Raw genomic sequence first — 19877 nt, forward strand, 5'->3', positions numbered from 1 at the left:
GAAACCGCCCGCTGAGTCGATGAGAAAACCGCAGCCTCGCGCCGCCATCTTTGTTTTTCTTCTTCTTTCCGTCTCCTCCTTCAGTGACGCGCGTCATCCGCGTCCCCTCCAATCAGAGCGCACCTTACACCACCTGACCAATGGCAGCTGGCATTCCGTGTCGTGTTGGTCCCACCCTCTGTAAACTCTCTCTCCGATTAGTCGGTACCGACCACAAGCTTTGGGATTGGTGGAGAATTTCACAATCATGTCAGTGTATCCGCCCTTTTCATTCCCGTTCATTCATTCAACAGCAGATGACCCAATTTACTGCAACGGGCTCTGGGGCGATAGCGGTAGTGTCACATATTCAGGGGGAAGATGTGATTTTTAACGTTATCAACCAATTCAACTGTAGCACCTCCGCATCCATTCATTCAACCTAAGAGGGCTCAATTTAGTGTAATGGGCTCTGAGGGTATAATATTTGTATCCCATGTTAAGAAGAAACCTCTCCCCATTCATTCAATAGAAGAGGGCCTATTTGCTGCAGAGGTTTTTTTTTATGGCGCAGTGGTAGTGTCCCTATCTTCTTCACTATGAGGATGCGTAATAATAAGTTTTTAGTCATAAGTCACATGACACCAGGTTATAGTCCAGCAGGTTTGTTTGGAAGGGATCTTACAGAAATATATTAAATTATGAAAGAAATAAAAGTAGGATGTTGCATTGGTAGCTGAGACCTCAAGATTAGACGAAGCAGGTTGAAAACTGAACGGAGAAGAAACTTCTTCACCCAGAGGGTTGTTAATCTATGGAATTCCTTGCCCAGGAAGTATTTAACATTACTTCAGCAATTACTCGAAGCAGTAGATAATTCTTTTATTTTTCAAAAACGTAAGGGATATGGTGAAAACGCAGGTAAGTGCAGCATAGTCCACGAAAAGATTCGTCATGATCTTAGTGAGTGGTGGAGCGGGCCGGAAGGCCGACTCTTGCTCCTAGTTCTTATGCTCTTATGTTGAAATCACAAGCTTTTGGAGTGCAGTCACTTCAGTAGATGAAGTCATGAAAAAAACAAGTGCAGGAAAGAGAATTTAGATAAATGAAAGACAGAGCATCTCAACGGTCAATTACTTACTCTCATTCCTATTTCTGATTATCTTACTACACAGCAAGTTGTGTGTTTTCCAAACATTAATTTTATTTCCATTGTTTAAAGTCAAATATTTAAGATGAACAGTTTGTTTTTCCTCACTTGGACACACTGTGAATATCATAGGAACAATTCATAAACTAGATTTGTCACTGAGTCACTCAAGTAGATACTAGAAAGGAGAAAAAATCCCAACATGTGCAGGATGCTAACGAAAAGTTAGCAACCTGAAATGGTAACAGGAGCAAGTGAACAGTCCCAATCAGGAAACTCATATTCTGACATCCACTACAGTACCTTGCTTTCCTTTTCAGTTTAATGATCCATAATTGAATCTGACTCCAACACACTCTCTGGCAGACAGTTCCAGAGGTCAAAGTATTAACGAAGTAAGTTTTGGATCCATCCCAAAGACAATTCCGATGGACTTTTGCTTCCAAACATTTACACTAAGTTCTTGGTATGGACACATTTCCAACTTAGTAGGTTTATTCAAATTTTATAACATTTTGGGGTGGCACACTGCTTTGCATTGCTACCTCACAGCATAAGGGACCCAGGTTCAATTCCAGCCTCAGGTAACTGTCTGTGTGGAGTTTGCACGTTTTCCCTGTCTGCACAGTTTCCTTCTACTGTCCAAAGAGGGGCTTCGGTACATCTGTGTGGACCTCCTCCTGTTAACTGAGGGCAATGGGGCACTGTGAGGATCAACAGATCAGACAATCAGTCTGCAACTTCTCTCCGGGAGACTTGTCTCAAGAAAGGCAGCGGTTTCTTATCTCATCCATTGTCCTACCCTCCACAAACTCCACACCGACAGTCGCCCCAAGGGTGGAATTGATCCTGGGTTCCTGGTGCCATGAGGCAGTGCTAATCACTGAGCCACCATGCCACCCCTGAGCCGTGAGGTTACAGTCCAATGGAAAACAAATACAGTGCACCAACTCTCCCACTGCACCCACTGTCAGGAGAATCAGTCCTGGGGAGGACTCATGGCAATGTCAGCAGTGGAATCTGATTGTTGTGAGCGCTGGTGCCTCCGCTGGTGCTTCCGCAAGTTGCGGGAAAATGTAAACCTCTTCCTGCACTCGGGGCAGCTGAATGGCCTCTCCCCTGTGTGGACCCGCCGGTGGGTCAGGAGTGTGGAGGAGCGGGTAGAGCCCTTCCCGCACTCGGGGCAGGAGAACGGCTTCTCTCCGGTGTGGACGCGCTGGTGCCGAAGCAGGGCAGAGGAATTGCTGAAGGCCTTCCCGCACTCGGGACAACTGAATGGCCTCTCCCCTGTGTGGACCCGCCGGTGGGCCACGAGGTGAGAGGAAACAGCAAAACCCTTCCCGCACTCGAGGCAGGAGAACGGTCTCTCGGAGGTGTGGATCCGCTGGTGGGTCAGCAGGTTGGAGGGCTGGGTAAAGCACTTTCCGCACTGGAGGCAGGAGAAAGGCCTCTCCCCAGTGTGGACCCGCTGGTGCCTCAGCAGGTGGGAAGACCTGCTGAAGGCCATCCCACACTCGGGGCAGCTGAAGGGCTTCTCACCCGTGTGGACCCGCAGATGGGTCAGCAGAGCAGAAGAGCGGGTGAAGCCCTTCCTGCACTCAGGGCACGAGTACGGTCTTTTCCCCGTGTGGACCCACTGGTGCCTCAGCAGGGTAGAGGAATCACTGAAGGCCTTCCTGCACTCAGGGCAGCTGAATGGCCTCTCCCCTCTGTGGACCCGCTGGTGCTTCAGCAGGTCCGAGGATTTGCTGAAGGCCTTCCCACATTCAGAGCAAGGGAAGGGCCTCTCCCCAGCGTGGACGCGCTGGTGGGCCAGCAGGTGGGAGGAGTAGGTGAAGCCCTTCCCACACTCAGGGCAGGAGAATGGCTTCTCCCCAGTGTGGACTCGGCGGTGGTCCAGCAGGTGGGAGGAGCAAGTAAAGCCTTTCCCGCACTCGGGGCAGGAGAATGGCCTTTCCCCGGTGTGACTTCGCCGATGAATCTCCAGGACAGATGGGGCATTGAAGCCTCTCCCGCAGTCGCAACACTTCCATGGTTTCTCCACGGTGTGGGATTCCTCTGGTTTCACCATGGCCGCAGCTACAGCCCTGTGTATGGCCCCTGCCCACAGTAAATTCCTCTTTCCTGGCTGTATAACTGTTTCAGGCTTTACACACAGTGCGCTGTAACAGTAGAGACACTCATCCAGTCCCACTAATGCTGAAAATGGTCTGAAACAGAAACCAAAATGTTTTGCTCCTTCTCACAGAATCATAGTTGAAAATCGTTGAGGTCCCGATGGATTGAGTGACTGTCAGACATTGATGTGAAAGTGGGGACTGTAGACGCTGGAGAGGAGTTGAAAAGTGCGGTGCTGGAACAGCACAGCAGGTCAGGCAGCATCCAAACAGCAGGAGAATCAACGATTCAGGCATAGGCCCTTCATCTGTTGATTTTTAAACTTCAGTCTTCAGATCTTCAAATACTCTGGAAAAAGAGATTACAACAGTCATCACGGTCAGTCCAGGGTAGAAATTCAGAACAAGCTACTCCACTTTCTGCAGAACATTTTTTTCTTTTGTTGTTCCACAAAATTGAAAGCATCCCACACTCTCTCTCTTCCTCTATTCTCACTCCCTCAAATTAATTCTCCTGAAGGTGCTGATTCAGGATCTTACAGGGACAGAAAAAGCAAAAACGTCAGGACTGACACCTTCGAATTTTGGATAACACCACATGAAAGTTAATATCTTTCAGGATGTTGGGATATTGCTGAGAGTGAGCAAGTCTGATTTTGGGAAGCAAAACAAGTGTAAATTCAGGTTGAACCTGCAATACAGCTTCTTGATAAAAAAAAAGACATGAATTGGTTATCGTCCCTGTGGTGGTGGTGGTGGTATGTGGTGGGTGGAATGTGACATCAAGGCATTGACACAGACAACCCGAGAGAAACTAAACATACAGACATGGCAAATGTTAGTGGCAAGCCAGAGTCAGATCTACAGCACAGAAACAGCCCCTTCGGTCCAACCAGATATCCTAGCCTAATCTAGTCCCATTTGCCAGCACTTGGCCCATATCCCTCTAAATCTTTCCTATTTATATCCCTATCCAGATGCCTTTTAAATGTCATAGCTGTATCAACATCCACCACTTCGTCTGGCAGCTCATTCCTTACACACACCACCCTCTGCATGAAAAGGTTACTCCTTAGGACCCTTTTAAATCTTGCCCTCCTCCACCCTAAACCTTTTACCCTCTAGTTCTGAACACTCTCACCCAGGGAAATGTCCTTGTCTATTTACCCTATCCATGCCTCTCATGATTTTATTAATGACTCTCAGTCACCCCTCAGCCTCTGATACACGAGGAAAAACAGCCCAGCCCATTCAGCTCAAACCCTGGCAACATCCTTTTAAATGCGTTCTGAACCCTTTCAAGTTTCACAACATCATTCTGATAGGAGCGAGACCAGAATTGCACACAATATTCCAAAAGTGGTCTACCCAATGTCCTGTACAGCCACAACCCAACTTCCCAACTCTTATCCTCAGTCAGAGGATTGGGAAAGTTTTCAAAACCCACAAAAGACAGCCAGGAAAGAATGCAGGGACAAACCAAATTTGAGGGTTAGCTTGGAAGCATCAATGAGAAATCGGCGGACTGGGTTTATTGGGTATCCGTTCTTCTTGAATACGTATACGTGTTTCTCTTCTGCTCTTCGCAGTTCCTCTGGGCTGCAATGTGTGGTGGCTTGTTGAAATAATCTCCTGATGCAGCTTCGTTTGTGGGCGTTGGGATGATTGCTTCTGTAGTTAGGTATTTGGTCCGTGTGTATTGTTTCTTGTAGACGCTAGTGTGAAGTTCCCCATTGACTGTTCGCTCTACTGTGACATCTAGGAATGGCACTTTGTTGTTGTTCTCCTCCTCTTCAAACCAGAAGCCCACCTCAGGCCATAGTCTCACTACTTGGAACACTAGTCAAAGACCTCCAGTGAAGACTAAAACACTGAGTAGAAGATTCATGCCACTCCATTCAGTCCACCCAAGAATTCCTGAACACCAAAGACACCAAGATAGAGGAGGATGAAATAATGCTGTCCTTTTACATAACAGCCCCGTTCACATCCATTAACATCAACGTGGCCAAAGAAACACTGACTACACTACAAGAACCACCAAAGACACAAACACCAAACAGCACCAACGTCATCAGCAAAGATAACATTGTCAAGCTTGTGGACCCATATCTTATCACCCACTTCACATTCAATAACAAGCCCTACAAACAAATCAACAGAACACCCATGAGACCACCAATATCAAGGTTCCTAGCAGAAGCAATAATGCAGAGACTCGAACAAACAGCCCTCCCAACGCTCCAACCCAAATTTTGGGTCCGCCACAGAGATGACACCTGTCATCACAAAATGAAACAAATTAGAGGAAACCTACAACACCATCAACAATATCCTTCCTGGCATAAAATTCACAAAAGAGAACAACAAAGTGCCATTCCTAGATGTCAGTAGAGCAAACAGTCAATAGGGAACTTCAGACTAACATCTACAGGAAAACAACATACACAGACCCAAGTACCTAATGCAGAAGCAAATCATCCCAAACAAATCTGCATCAGGACACTATTTCAACGAGCCACTACATACTGCACCACCCAGAAACTACGAAGAGCAGAAGATAAATACTTATACAGCATATTCAAGAAGAACGGTACCCAATAAACCCTGTCCGCTGATTTCTCAACAACAAACTCAAAGCAGACACATGCGCAGAAACCCTAGCCACATTACCTTACATCAAAGACATCTGTGAAATGATGTCCAGACAACTCAAACCTCTCTGCATCATGGTAGCCCACAAATCTACCAACACACTTAAGCAGCAGCTAATGAACCTGAAAAAACAAATGTTATTTACAAATTACCATGCAAGGAAGTATAGACATGGACTCTGCCCCCATAGTCCTCGGTGGCAAGAAATGCTGGGATGAGATAAGGAAGATTTTTTTCAGTCAGAAAGAGGTGACTCTGTGGAACTCATTGCCACTGAAATGAGGAAAGTAACTGAGTGCTTTTAAAACAGATAAAGATAGGCTCTTGATTAGTAAAGAAATCAAGGGTTACAGGGAGGAGGCAGGAGAATGGGGTTGAGAAACATTGGCCATGATCGAATGGTGGAGCAGACTCAACAAGTCGAATGGACTGATTCTGCTTCTGTATCTTCTGGATCAGTAACCACAAAGATCTGACTTAATTTTCACTAATTTTACTGTCGTATTTATGGCAAGCGTGTGGCAATATGTTGTAGATTTCTCAAGCTAGATCTTCTAAATTCATATCAAATATTGATAATTGGAGCTAATATTAGAGAGAGTAAAGGTGCTTATTTCTTGGATAAATAAACCTGTCATGCATTTTAAGCTTAAACCTTGCATACTTGCGAAATTAGAGTTGCCATTTTGCCCGCTGTCATCAAATCTCCAATAATACTTCCCTTTTACTTGATAACCCATTTTGGGAAATAATAAACATAACTGAGGTTTTGTGTTTTATGCAAGCGCTTTAAGCTTTTGATATAATGATTTTAAGCCATCTACACAGAGTGTGATTGAATTTCTAAACTTAATTAACAGCCTTAAAGTATTGTTATTTGTGTCACTCACATAACTGTAATTAATGTAAATATTGAATTAAACTTATTGAAAAGAACATACTTGCTGAATTAGAGTCAGCATTGTTTTCATTGCTTTGTCCATTATTCCCTTTCACCTCATTACCTATTTTAGAGAAAGAGAAAGATTGCATATGTTCGAACATGTACTTTTTTTGGCAATATTATAAAATGAAGAAAGCAGTTCAGTCAACTTCAGTCTTCATCCGGTCACTTTTTAGAAAAGGTTTTGAGCACAGTTATAAAATAATAATGCAAGGTTACCTAATTTGCAGCATTGCTTGAGACAGATTTAATAGTACAAGAAGTTATGATCTCCATTCAGTAATGTCTTGATTTGAACATAGTTTAAGTTAAGCTAAGGGTGTTGCGGGAATTGAAGTCATTGCGAAAATGTTACCAGGGAAAACACTGGATAAAAAAAATTCTGGTTTGAGTTTTTTCTTTGGGTATAAACAGATACTGGATCCAAGTGTCCTCCCAATCTTCTTAAAATATCCCACAAAATAAACACAATGCAACCTAAATAAATCAGGCCCAAAAGAAATTCAGAACTCACACTAATATATGGCAAGGAGGAACGTTTTAGACTACAGGACAATAAAGATGGGTTGGTCAGATGGGCAGAACAATGACAGATGGAGTTCAATCCTGAAAAGATTGAGATGATACATTTCAGGAGGATCAACAGGCAAGGGAGTACATGATGAATCACAAGAATTTAGAATATACTGAAGATCAGAGAAAGGTATATGTGTTCATAGATTCTTGAAGGCAACAGGACATGTGGATGAAATGGTTAAGGCGGCAGATGAAATACTTGCCCTCAATAGTTAAGGCATTGAACATGAGAGCCAGGAGATCATGATGGAACTGTACAAGACATTCGTTGGGCCACAGCTGGAGTAGTGGATCTGGTCGTCACATTATTAGAAGGATGTCATGGCACTAGAAAGGGTGCAGAAGGGAATACTAACCCAGGGTGGTGCATGTTGGTGGGTTTCAGCTATGAGAATGATTAGATCGGCTGAGGGTATTTTCCTTAGAGCACAGAAGGCTGGGTGAGGACCTGTTTGTACAGATAAGACACTTAGGGTCGAGATAGGAAGAAACTTTTCCCCTTGGTGGACGGCTTCAGCAATTAGGGGGCATAGATTTAAGGAAAGTGATAGGACATTTTAATGGAATTTAAGGAAAAATATCACCTAGAAATGTGCTGGAGATGGATGAATTTACTTATGGGAAGAATTGGTTTGTTTAAAGGGATGGATATAATGAAATAAAACTAGTTCAGAAGATCATTATAATGTGCTAAGAACTGGAGGTAGACCTCCAATAGTGGAAACAATCTAAAGAAGTTTCATTGTCCCATCTGAGAAAAACAATTCTGCTAAACTTCTCAAACGAACCCAAACATGTGTCAGATCTTGTTTGTTTAAAATCAATTGAATCTATTCCAAGTATTTAGGAAAATGAGAATCATCTTTAATCCTGGCCCTATTGGCTGCAACCAAAACTGATAGCAAGCTTTTTCAGTTTCATTGAAGTGGAGCGATCAGAGATATTGGCTCATTAGAAGAACAGAGGAGGGTTGTTTGAGCTTATTGAGCAGTTTGTAGACTCAAACAAGGATCCAGAAAACAATTTTCTGTGGCACAGAAGCAAGGACAATTAACAAGGATTGATGTTGGTACTGTGTGTCCAAGTGTCTCAGTATTCAAAGTCCTATATAAGTTAAGCTTCTGAAAAATTGAAGGTGTCAATGGAAGATCAGTGGGGAATCAAGGGTTTTGGGGAAAAGGCAGGAAAATGGAATTGAGGGTTATCAGATCAGACATGATCTCACTGAATGGTGGAGCAGAATGACCAATACTGCTATTTCTTGCGGTAAATCGATCTGGGTGTTGATAAATGCTTTTGTATGATTTTTCTTTGTAGTCTGCAACATTTTGTATTCGGAAGAAGTTGGCTTTTGCGTTGGATCTCAAATAACGCTGGAGGCTCCACTGAGGGTTGTTTAGCAACTGAGGTTACATATCATCAAGTTAAATCAAAATAAGCAGCAAAATATATGGTAAAAGTGTAGGTGTGACTGCTGAAGGCCAAATAAAACAGTTTCTGTCGCAAAAATGTCTTTACTCCATAATGTTTCGTTTTACATGCAGTCAGCGACAACCAATCAAGGTGTCGCAGAGTAAAGTTCGGTCTCACCAAGACAGCTGACATGTCCGTACAATATTGTTGTAGCGCTCTTTAACCACAGGGTATATACCAGTGATTCATTTATTTTGCACTTTCCCCAACATCCCAAATTAGGTTGAGGTTTGTTACAGCATCCTGATGGGAAGCCCGATGTAACGTGCTCAGATTCTGCTGCAGTAGTGTGATGTGTTAAATTCCCAATGATTTTCAAAAAAAAAGTGAAAGGCAGTGGTTGCATGTGTTGACACCACAGGTATTATTTATATTGGCTTTGAGATAGGGAACAACCATCACCTCCCAAATTGTGTTTTGTTTGTACAGCAACTTTGAGTATGAAAAGCATTCTATTTTTAGACGGCCCAAATGCATACACCGTTTCTTATCAGCGTACCTGAAACTTAACATTAAAAAGCACAAACAATTCATTTTCACTGTAAATTACATATTTTAAAATCAAATATTGCAAGACATACAAACACATCAAGAAGTCAAAATTTGTGAAGAAAGCACATCTTTTCTGACAGTTCAGATAGGGAAAAACTTTGTTCTTGTGGTGGTCAGTGGAGACTTACTCGATCAAATATTAACCAGCAGTGTATATCACAGAGATGCTGTATCAATCAAGATCTTATTGATCACTGTTGACAAAATTAAACCTATTGACCTGACTCTTTACAAAATAAGAACACATTTTAGTGCATAACATTTTCCCATAATACAGACATTTTCAGTAGTGCAGTTATGTGAAAAGAAACCTGCGTTGTTAATTTAGTTTGTTGCTCCAATTCATAAATGTTGTTTTCATTTATTTTGAAAAATCAACCCTTCCACTCTCTCTAAAGGTACATGACACTTTATTTTTTTTTTCTTTGCCAATTTTCTTTCACAACAAAAGCATTAACTTTTTTGGCATTGGGTGGGGGAGCTCTGCCAGCTGCCAATTTCTTCCTGAAATTGTTTCACTTGACATGAGTCTTGCCAATAAATGACAGCAACAGCAGCAGCTAATACTGATGATAACATTTCAACAAAAGTACACCAAGGTGCTTCACATTATGTATCACCCAAGCTGGAGAAATGTGAGGATCTCCTTCTCGGCCTTTCCCCTCAGCTGAGGTGTGGTGACCCTCAAGATAAACCACCACCAGCCATCTCTAATGAGAGAGAACAGTCTAATCCTCTGGGAAGACTGTGATGAATGTGTTTAAAGTTGAAAGACTGTTGAAATATAAGTGGTTAGCACTGCTGCCTCACAGCACCAGGGACCCGGGTTCAATCCCATCCTGGGGTGACTGTCTGAGTGGAGTGTGCACAATCTCCCAGTGTCTGTGGTTTCCTCCGGATGCTCCGGTTTCCTCCCACAATCCAAAGATATGCAGGCTAAGTGAATTGGACATGCTAAAATTGCCCATAGTGGTACATAAGTCAGGGGTAATTGTACAGGAATGGGCTTGGCTGGCATACTCTCTACAGGGTCGGTATGGAGCTGTTGGGCCGAAGGGCATATTTCCACACATAGGGATTCTATGACTGTAACAAACACGACATCTGACAAACAGGAATAAAACTAGCCACCAGGATATATGAACATCAACTAGCCACAAAAACACATGATCCACTATCACTAGTATCTTTACATACAGACAAAGGAGGACACCATGTTGACTGGGACCATACATCCATCCTATGACAAGCTACCATCCAATAAGCCAACCAGAAACACACACAAGACTTCCTTGGAACATGTCATTCCAACTGGAAATCTATTGATTTGGACCCCATCTACCATGCTCTGAGAAAAAAGAATGGAAATGATATCACCCATCCTAAAACCAAAAGACATAAATAGAAAGCAGGACATAATACCAGCGCTTAACTCGACTCACTGATGTTGTTACCCAGAATGGTGATGAAACATCTGAAAATGACCTTCCAGTTCAGCGAGCAAACTTACATCCAGAATGATAAAATTCTGGTTGACACAAAGGCTGCCACAAAGTTGGAATTCTCTCCCAGAAATGACAGTTGATGGTGCCCTCACCAAGATGGATGCTCGCGCTCCCCGCCCCAAGACAACATGCATCTTACCCTCACGAATATGGCGACCGGTTGCCCCCAGAGGTCCTTCCCCAAACAAAGTAAACACTGGGCCTGTAGAGCTTTTGTTCACGGCCTCAGGCCTCCCCTAGGAGTTTATAAACTCCCCAGTCTCCCTCCTCCCGCGGTTTCCAATCCTCTCCTGTCTCACTGTCTCCTCTCGGTAAAAACAATGACTGCAGAAGCTGGAAACCAGAGTCTAGATTAGAATGGTGCTGGAAAAGCACAGCAGTTCAGGCTGCATCCGAGGAGCAGTAAAATCAACATTTCGGGCAAAAGCCCTTCATCAGGATTACAGGCAGAGATCCTGAAGGGTGGAGAGATAAATGAGAGTAGGGTGGGGGTGGGGAGAAAGTAACAGAGTACAATAGGTGAGTGGGGGTGGGAAGAAGGTGATAGGTATGGGGGGAGGGGGTGGTGGAGTGGATAGGTGGAAAAGAAGATAGGCAGGTAGGACAAGTCATGGGGACAGTGCTGAGCTGGAAGTTTGGAAGTGGGGTGAGGTGGAGGAAGGGGAAATGAGGAAATTGTTGAAGTCCACATTGATGCCCTGGGGTTGAAGTGTTCCAAGGCGGAAGATGAGGCGTTCTTCCTCCAGGCATCTGGTGGTGAAGGAGCAGTGGTAAAGGAGGCCCAGGACCTCCATGTCCTCGGCAGAGTGGGAGGGGGAGTTGAAATGTTGGGCCACGGGGCGGTGTGGTTGATTGGTGCGGGTGTCCCAGAGGTGTTCCCTAAAGCGCTCTGCTCGGAGGGGTCCAGTCTCCACATCTGGAGCAACGGATACAATGATATTGGTGAATGTGCAGGTAAAACTTTGACGGATGAGGAAGGCTCTTTTAGGGCCTTGGATGGAGGTGAGGGAGGAGGTATGGGCGCAGGTTTTGCAATTCCTGCAGTGGCAGGGGAAAGTGCCAGGATGGGAGGGTGGATCGTAGGGGGGCATGGACCTGACCAGGTAGTCAGAGGGAACGGTCTTTGAGGAAGGTGGAAAGGGATGGGGAGGGAAATATATCCCTGGTGGTGGGGTTTGTTTGGAGATGGCAGAAATGTCGGAGGATGATTTGGTTTATGCGAAGGTTGGTAGGGTGGAAGGTGAGCACCAGGGGCGTTCTATCCTTGTTACGGTTGGAGGGGTGGGGTCTGAGGGCGGAGATGCGGGATGTGGACAAGATGCGTTGGAGGGCACTTTAACCATGTGGGATTGGAAATTGCAGTATCTTAAGGAGGAGGCCATCTGGTGTGTTCTGTGGTGGAACTGGTCCTCCTGGGAGCAGATACGGCGGAGGCAAAGGAATTGGAAATACGGGATGGCATTTTTGTAGGAGGTCGGGTGGGAAGAGGTGTAATCCAGGTAGCTGTGGGAGTCGGTGGGTTTATAAAACGCCGGTGTCGAGTCGGTCGTTATTAATGGAGATGGAGAGGTCCAGGAAGGGGAGTGAGGTGTCAGATGGTAAATTTAAGGTCAGGGTGGAATGTGTCAGTGAAGTTTGCTCAACCTCCTCGCGGGTGCACGAGATGGCGCCAATGCAGTCATGAATGTAGCGGAGAAAGAGGTGGGAGTGGTGCCGGTTTAATTACGGAAAATGGACTGTTCTACGTAGCCAACAAAGAGACAGGCATAGCTGGGGCCCATACGGGTGCCCATGGCTGTCCCTTTGGTCTGGAGGAAGTGGGAGGATTCGAAGGAGAAATTGTTAAGGGTGAGGACCGGTTCAGCCAGATGAATGAGAGAGTTGGGGACGTCGGGAGAGGCAGAAACGGAGGGATTGGAGGCCCTGGTCATGGCGGATGGAGGTGTAGAGGGATTGGGTATCCATGGTGAAGATGAGGCGTTGGGGGCTGGGGAAACGGAAGTCTTGGAGGAGGTGGAGGGCGTGGGTGGTGTCTCGAGCGTATGTGGGGAGTTCCTGGACTCGGGGGGAATAGGACAGTGTCGAGGTAGGTACTCACTGTCCCCTCTCCCCGGGCGCTCAGGCCTGGCGACCTCTCCGGGATGTTTCCGAAACCGGTTTCTGTTCTGAAGGAGGATCACTGGACCCGTAACATTCCCTCGGATTCTCTTGACACATGCAGCCAGGGCTGCTCAGCTTTTCCAGCGGCTCCTGTTCCTGTTCCTTAAGCCACCGGCGCCATTCCTCTCCCACACTCAGGAACACTGCCTTTGTCTCGCTACATGACCTACACTGCACATGCGCCAACTCACAAGGGGCTGGGTGACCAGACCGTGACGTCACCCCGCGTGTAGTGGGCGCGGTTCGACGAGGCATCCAACCAATCGGAGACAATGGGGGCGGGGCCAATGTGTTCCCTGCTCCCCTCGCCAGCCACCTGAAAGGTGGGTTTGTCTTTAAGTTTTAACGTTGTTTTTAGTCTTTTCCGAAATGTTATTCCAGACCTCGAAGGCTGAAACATTGGAAAACTTGCAAACATAAAACGAAGGGATACTAAAAAAAAGATAAATTACGAAAGAAACCTAGCGCAAAATATGAAAAAGAATAGCAAAAGCTTCTGTTGGCATGCTAAAGGGATCAGAGTCGCTATGGTCCCTTGGAAAATGAAACCAGTGAGTTAATAGGAGGAACACTGAAATGGCAGAAATGCTAAGTCAATCCTTTTCCTCAGTTTTCAAGCTGGAGGACAATAGTACCATTCCTATTGGAACGGGCAAGTCAGAGGTGATAGAAAGGATAGAACTTAAACAATCAACGTTGAGAGGGAAAAGGTACACAGCAAACTATTAGGATTGAGGGCAGACAAGTCCCCTGGGCCTGATGGCTTACATGCCAGGGTACTAGATAGACTTTAGTAAGGCGATGGACAAGATTCCCCAAGGGAGACAGGTTCGCAAGGTTAGATATCATGGAATACAGGGAGAACTAGCCATTTGGATACGGAACCAGCTCACAGGTAGGAAGACAGAGGGTGGTGGTGGAGAGTTGCTTTTCAGACTGGAGGCCTGTGACCAGTAGTATACCACAAGGATGGGTGCTGGGTCCACTACTTTTCATCATTTACATAAATGCTGTGGATGTCAATATACGAGGTATAGTTACTAAGTTTGCAGATGACACCAAAATTAGAGGTGTAGTGGACAGTGAAGATGCTTAGCTCAGAGGATAACAGGATGGAGTTTAATTTAGATACATATACGGTACTGCATTTTGGAAAAGCATATCAGAGGAGGACTTATACACTTAATGGTAAGATCCAAGGGAGTGTTGCTGAACAAAGAGACCTTGAAGTGCAGGTTCATAGCTCCTTGAAAGTGGAGTCACAGGTAGATAGGATAACGAAGGCGGGGTTTGGAATGCTTTCCTTTATTGGTCAGAGTATCAAGTATTGAAGTTGGGAGGTGATGTTGCAGCTGTACAGGGCATTGGTTAGACCACTTTTGGAATATTGTGTGCAGTTCTGGTCTCCTTCCTGTCAGAAGTTTGTTGTGAAACTTGAACGGGTTCAGAAAAGATTTAGAAGGACGTTGCCAGGGTTGGAGGATTTGAGCTATTGGGAGAAGCTGAATAGGTTGGTGCTGTTTTCCCTGGAGCGTCGGAGGCTGAGAGGCGACCTTATAGAGGTTTATAAAATCATGAGGGACATTGATAGGATAAACAGACAAGTTCTTTTCCCTGTGTTGGGAGGAGTCTAGAACTTGATGGCATACATTTAGGGTGAGAGGACAAAGAAATAAAAGGGACTTAATGGACAACTGTTTAACGTAAAGGGTGGTGTGGGTATGGAATTAGCTGCTTGAGGAAGTCGTGAAAGCTTGTATAATTACAACATTTGAATGGAATCTGGATGGAAGGGTTTAGAGGGATATGGGCCGAGTGCTAGCAAATGGAACTAGACTGTTTAGGCTAACTGGTCAACATGGATGAGTTGGAGTGTTAAAGTAGGGATTTGAGACGGCTCAGGGAATCCCAAGTTTTGTTTCGGGGTCAGAATCAAACACTGTCATTAATTTCACAAGAGAACAGCCATGAATGTTATCACTCTGTGTCCTATTTACACAGATTCACTGTTAAGGCAAATGTACTTAATTGCCTTAGTACTGTTATCACTTGGTTATCTTCTGCATACCTTGAGTTCTCCCCTTTTACCAAGCCTCCCTGCCTGTCTATTTTCTAGTGTGCAGCAAATGTGCTCTATAATTCAACGTTATATTTTAGTTTAAATGTTTAAAGACAGGTTTTATGGCTCTAGACTTTCTTATTTCCTCCTTTTGTTATTTCATGACAACTACTTAGCTTGTAACTATAATTAGTCCATTCAGTCAATTTGTATTTTCAAATAAGTCAACTGCCTCCTCTGCCAGGTCATCGTCCAGAGGAGCAGAGTCTGAAAGATACTGGATTTCAGCATGGAAGTTCAGGCATGGAGGGAGAGGGGTAGACAAGGGTCAATTAACCAGACTCCTTTTCGGCTGAGGTGAAAAACAATGTACAGTCCATTTCATGCATAAGCGGACGACAGTGTATATTCCTAGGATGAGACCAAGGATTATCAGTACAATCCACACGATCCATCCACACAGCGATCATAGCCAGCAAGTGAACTTCCATCCATATGAATCAGACGACAGTTGGGCAGGTATCTTCCCTGCATCTTTGACCCGTTAGGTGGAAGGAGGTTAAGGTGAGGGTGATAGGCCGGAGTGGGGATGGGGGCGGAGAGGTCAGGCGGCCTACTTGCGGAGTGTTTCAGTGAACACCTCTGGGACTTCTGGACCAACCAACCCAACCACCACGTGGCTCAACACTTCAACTCCCCCTCCCACTCCACCAAGGACATGCAGGTCCTTGGACTCCTCCATCGCCAGACCATAGCAACACGACGGTTGGAGGAAGAGCGCCTCATCTTCCTCCTAGGAACCCTCCAACCACGAGGGATGAACTCAGATTTCTCCAGTTTCCTCATTTCCCATCCCCCCACCTTGTCTCAGTCCCAACCCTCGAACTCAGCACCGCCTTCCTAATCTGCAATCTTCTTCCTGACCTCTCCGCCCCCACCCCTACTCTGGCCTATCACCCTCACCTTAACCTCCTTCCACCTATCGCATTTCCAACGCTCCTCCCTACCTTTTATCTTAGCCTGCTGGGCACACTTTCCTCATTCTTGAAGAAGGGCTCATGCCCGAAACATCGATTCTCCTGCTCCTTGGATGCTGCCTGTCCTGCTGCGCTTTTCCAGCAAAACATTTTCAGCTCTGATCTCCAGCATCTGCAGTCCTCATTTTCTCCTCTATGTTTAGAAATCAGCAAGAATACTGCAGAATGCGAGGTACAGACTTCTACATTTTGATGTAAAGTTATAATAGAGGTAGCCACTACCATAGTATGGATGGCAGAGAGAATCTGGGTGCAGGAAGGCATACCTTGAGCAACGGGGTCAAGCTTAGTAGAAAAATAGGCAATAGGGCGCCAAGAAGATCCATGCTGCTGGGTGAGAACAGCTGAAGCACAGGTATCAAGGATGGCAACACAAAGATGAAAGTGGCAGTCATACAAACGTCGGCCTAGCATGGGTGCTGAAGAGAGGGTAGTTTTAAGCTCCGTAAAGACTTGTAGTTGTTATGGGGTGAGTTCATACCATTAAGGCACATTAGTCGAGGATAGGGGAGATAATCTTTGATCAGAAGGGACAATTAGGAATCCATTGTCGGCAATAATTGATGAGGTCGAGAAACTACCGTATCTGTTTAGGAGTGGTTGGAGGGACAATATAAAGAATAGGATCAATACGTTCACGTGTCAAGCACCGATCGAATTCAGAAATGAGAGTACCTAGGAACTTAACTTCTTTCTGATTAGTCTTAACTTTGCTTGGGGGTACAATATAGCCACATTGATGTGGATGGTTGAGAAAGGTAGTGGAGTCAGTGTGATTGGACACTTTGTCAGGGCTAGTGAGGAGGTCATCGATGTATTGAACTAGGGTAACGTCTCCAGGAAATTCAAATAATTCAAGCTGGGCGTGAAGAGTCTCTGAAAAGAGTGTCAGCGACTGAATAAACCCTTGAGGTAGGCAAGTCCACATATATTGGTGGCCCTTAAAAGAAGGCAAAAATGTATTGGGCTATCTGGATGCAAAGGAAGACAAAAGAATGCATGTTGGAGGTCAACAATAGTGAAGAGCTTGGCATCAACTGGAACTTGGCTGAGGATAGTAGCAGGATTGGCAACTGGAGGATTATGAGCCTCAATGATTTTATTTACTTCACGAAGGTCGTGAACGACATTCAGGACGTCCCAGTTTAGGGATCGGAAAGATAGATGTATTGACAGAAGAATGGCATGGGACTAGAAGGCCTTGCTGTAGAAATGAATCAATGACAGGTTGAATGCCAGCTTCACCTTCTGGTTTCAGGGGGTATTGAGATATAGACAGGAGGACAGAATTAGGTTTGTTCAGAATGGAGATGGGTGGGACCTTAGCAAGGCCCACTTGTGTTTTAGAGTCCACCCAGACTCCAGGGTACACTGCGTCCTGCGGGTGAGGGTGGGCATAATGATGATGAAGGCTGCCGTGAATTGACTAAGGCTGTGCATAAAATAGGATTGATATCTCAGTGAGCAGCTGAATTTCACGGCAAGTTTGATGAGCATGGTCAAAAAGAGTCTTAGCATCAAAACCTACTTCTTGGGCTTTGTGTTTTGGGTTCAAGTGAGTGGTGACACAGGGGAAAATGAGAGGGCCAGTTTTCCAGCTATGAAGAGGAACTGACACGAAAAGAACGCCACCAGCTGGTGACCTGATCTCACCAATCACCCAAACGTGCTGAGTAGTGACCAGTAAGGGATTATAGTGTGTTCAAGCCTGAGATCATAAGCTAAAGTAAATGTGGGGGTAAGGGACGTTATGTAAAATAGGATCAAAAGCATAAGGATCCAAATCAAATGACCACCATCGAGGAGGCTTTGGTTTTGATGCATTGAACAAAATGAGGTGGATCCTGAATCAGGATACCATCATCACGACATTCAATAGTAATATTTAGAGGACAGAGGAGATCTTTAGCGAGTAGAGGGATACGTAATCCATTAGTTACAACAACGCAAAAAGGGAGCGTGACACAATTTTTCCACACCACTGTCAGAGGGACAGCGTATGCATGTTTATTAGAGGAACCATCAAAACACTGCAGGATTTCATCATCGTCCAAGATTTGAAAATCAAAAGCATTAGCAAGATGGACGGGAAGTGATGAAACAGTGGCTCCTGTGTCAAACATAAATTTAATATCATGGCCATTACAGTTAAGAATTAGCATAGGTCCACCTTCTGGGCTAGCGGTAAGTATGGGAAAATTCAAAGCAGGAAGCTGCTCTATATCCGGGAGTCATTTTGAAAAGGGTTTTGTGCTGTAAAAGGGGCAACCTGCTGAGGTCACTGGGGAGGGAGACCAGGAGATTGTCTGTTGTTTTTACTGCGGTGATGAACCAGGGACTGCTGTGGAAAGGGCAGTTCTTGGACCAATGTCCTGGTTCATTGCAATTGAAACAAAGGTGTAGTTGTTGGGGGACTCTAGGGGGTGGGGGAGGCAGTGAAGAGTAATGAGAGGATGTATAGGGGCATCATGGACTGTTGGGGAAGGATACATAGGAGGACCACAAGGTCCATTGGGATGTTGTGAATACACAGTACCATTTCTACTGTCCTGCCATACTGGGCGTTAGTATGAGGGTTTCATTTGCAAGCTTGACTGACCTTGCAGACGAAAAGGTCTACTTTGAATCCTGGGTTTAAGTTTAGCCACTGTAGTTTGGGCAAGTTCTGTCTTACTCTTGGGATCCTTTCATTCTCAGAAGTACCAAAGCTATCATCTGAATTGTGCAATCTCAACATCTTGCCAGTGGATATTGTGGGTTTTAATAGCTTTCTGTACCTGATCAGGTAAGAGAGTCATACATAGGGCATTAAATTGGGATGATCATCCTTGTAGGTAGTTAGCGTCACCAGAGGAAGCACCATAGCATTCCTTAAAATGGGTAAGGAACTCCTCAGCCTCTTCGCCTGAGCTAGGTTTACATGTTAAGACTTTACCCACACCAACTACACGATGCACTGCTTGGTGGAGACAGTTAATAATCCAATCTGATAGTTTCTGCTGGGTGCCGGACTACAGGCTGGGTATGATTATTACCTTGTAAAATTTCTCAGAACTCGCCCATTTTTCAGGCAAAAGTCAGCAATTTTGAGGTGATGTAGGTCTTGGGAGGCAGCATTATAAATGGTCTTAGTCCTGTTAATTACATGTATAAGGCTAACATCTGCTATTTTGTCCGGTCAGTCAGGGAGGATCAGTCAGATCGATGTTGTATAATGATTCATGATTGGGGAACTGCAGGGATTGGGACTAGGACCCCAGGTATTCACAGTATATGTCAGTGATTTAGATGAGAAACTAATTGGAATATATCACAAATTGCAGATGACACAAAGCTGGGTGGAAGGGTGAGCTGTGAGGAGGATGCAATGTTATTTGGACAGGCTGAGTGAGTGGGTAAATGTATGGCAGGTGCAGTTTAGTGGGGATAAATGTGAGGTTATCCACTTTGGTAGTAAAAATAGAAAAGCAGATTATTTCAATAACTGTAACCTGGGAGATGGGAATGTTCACCAAGAACTAATCCAAGATGGAGGCTGAGAAAATTTGTGGCTGTAAGAGCTGCTCTTTTTTAAAGATATTTTCAGTGTTGGAGGCGATTTCCTTGAATTCCAGGAGCAGCAATTACTGTTTTATATGCTGTTGCATTGTTTTGGAACTTTGGAGTAAAAA

At 44.9% G+C, this 19877-nt stretch overlaps 1 protein-coding gene across 5 annotated transcripts; it reads right to left on the bottom strand.

The window, feature by feature from the left end:
* Positions 1–1262: 1262 nt before the first annotated feature.
* LOC148143621 (uncharacterized) lies at positions 1263–13132 on the bottom strand. Of its 5 annotated transcripts, XM_087974400.1 has the most exons (4): positions 11090–12982; positions 6843–6905; positions 5920–6023; positions 1263–3595 (listed from the first exon to the last, which is right to left on the bottom strand). In XM_087974400.1, the coding sequence occupies exon 4, from the start codon at positions 3198–3200 to the stop codon at positions 2109–2111; it is 1092 nt and encodes a 363-aa protein (XP_087830526.1). In that variant the 5' UTR covers positions 3201–3595; positions 5920–6023; positions 6843–6905; positions 11090–12982; the 3' UTR covers positions 1263–2108. The 5 variants fall into 5 exon arrangements, with proteins under 5 accessions (XP_087830526.1, XP_087830527.1, XP_087830524.1 ...); XM_087974401.1 differs by lacking the exons at positions 5920–6023; positions 11090–12982 and adding an exon at positions 13049–13124; XM_087974398.1 differs by lacking the exon at positions 5920–6023.
* Positions 13133–19877: the final 6745 nt, after the last annotated feature.

The sequence above is a fragment of the Chiloscyllium plagiosum genome, unplaced genomic scaffold (assembly GCF_037043375.1).
Source record: "Chiloscyllium plagiosum isolate Xiang-an unplaced genomic scaffold, Cpla_swu_hap1 HiC_scaffold_27, whole genome shotgun sequence".
In the NCBI taxonomy this organism is placed as follows: Eukaryota; Metazoa; Chordata; class Chondrichthyes; order Orectolobiformes; family Hemiscylliidae; genus Chiloscyllium; species Chiloscyllium plagiosum.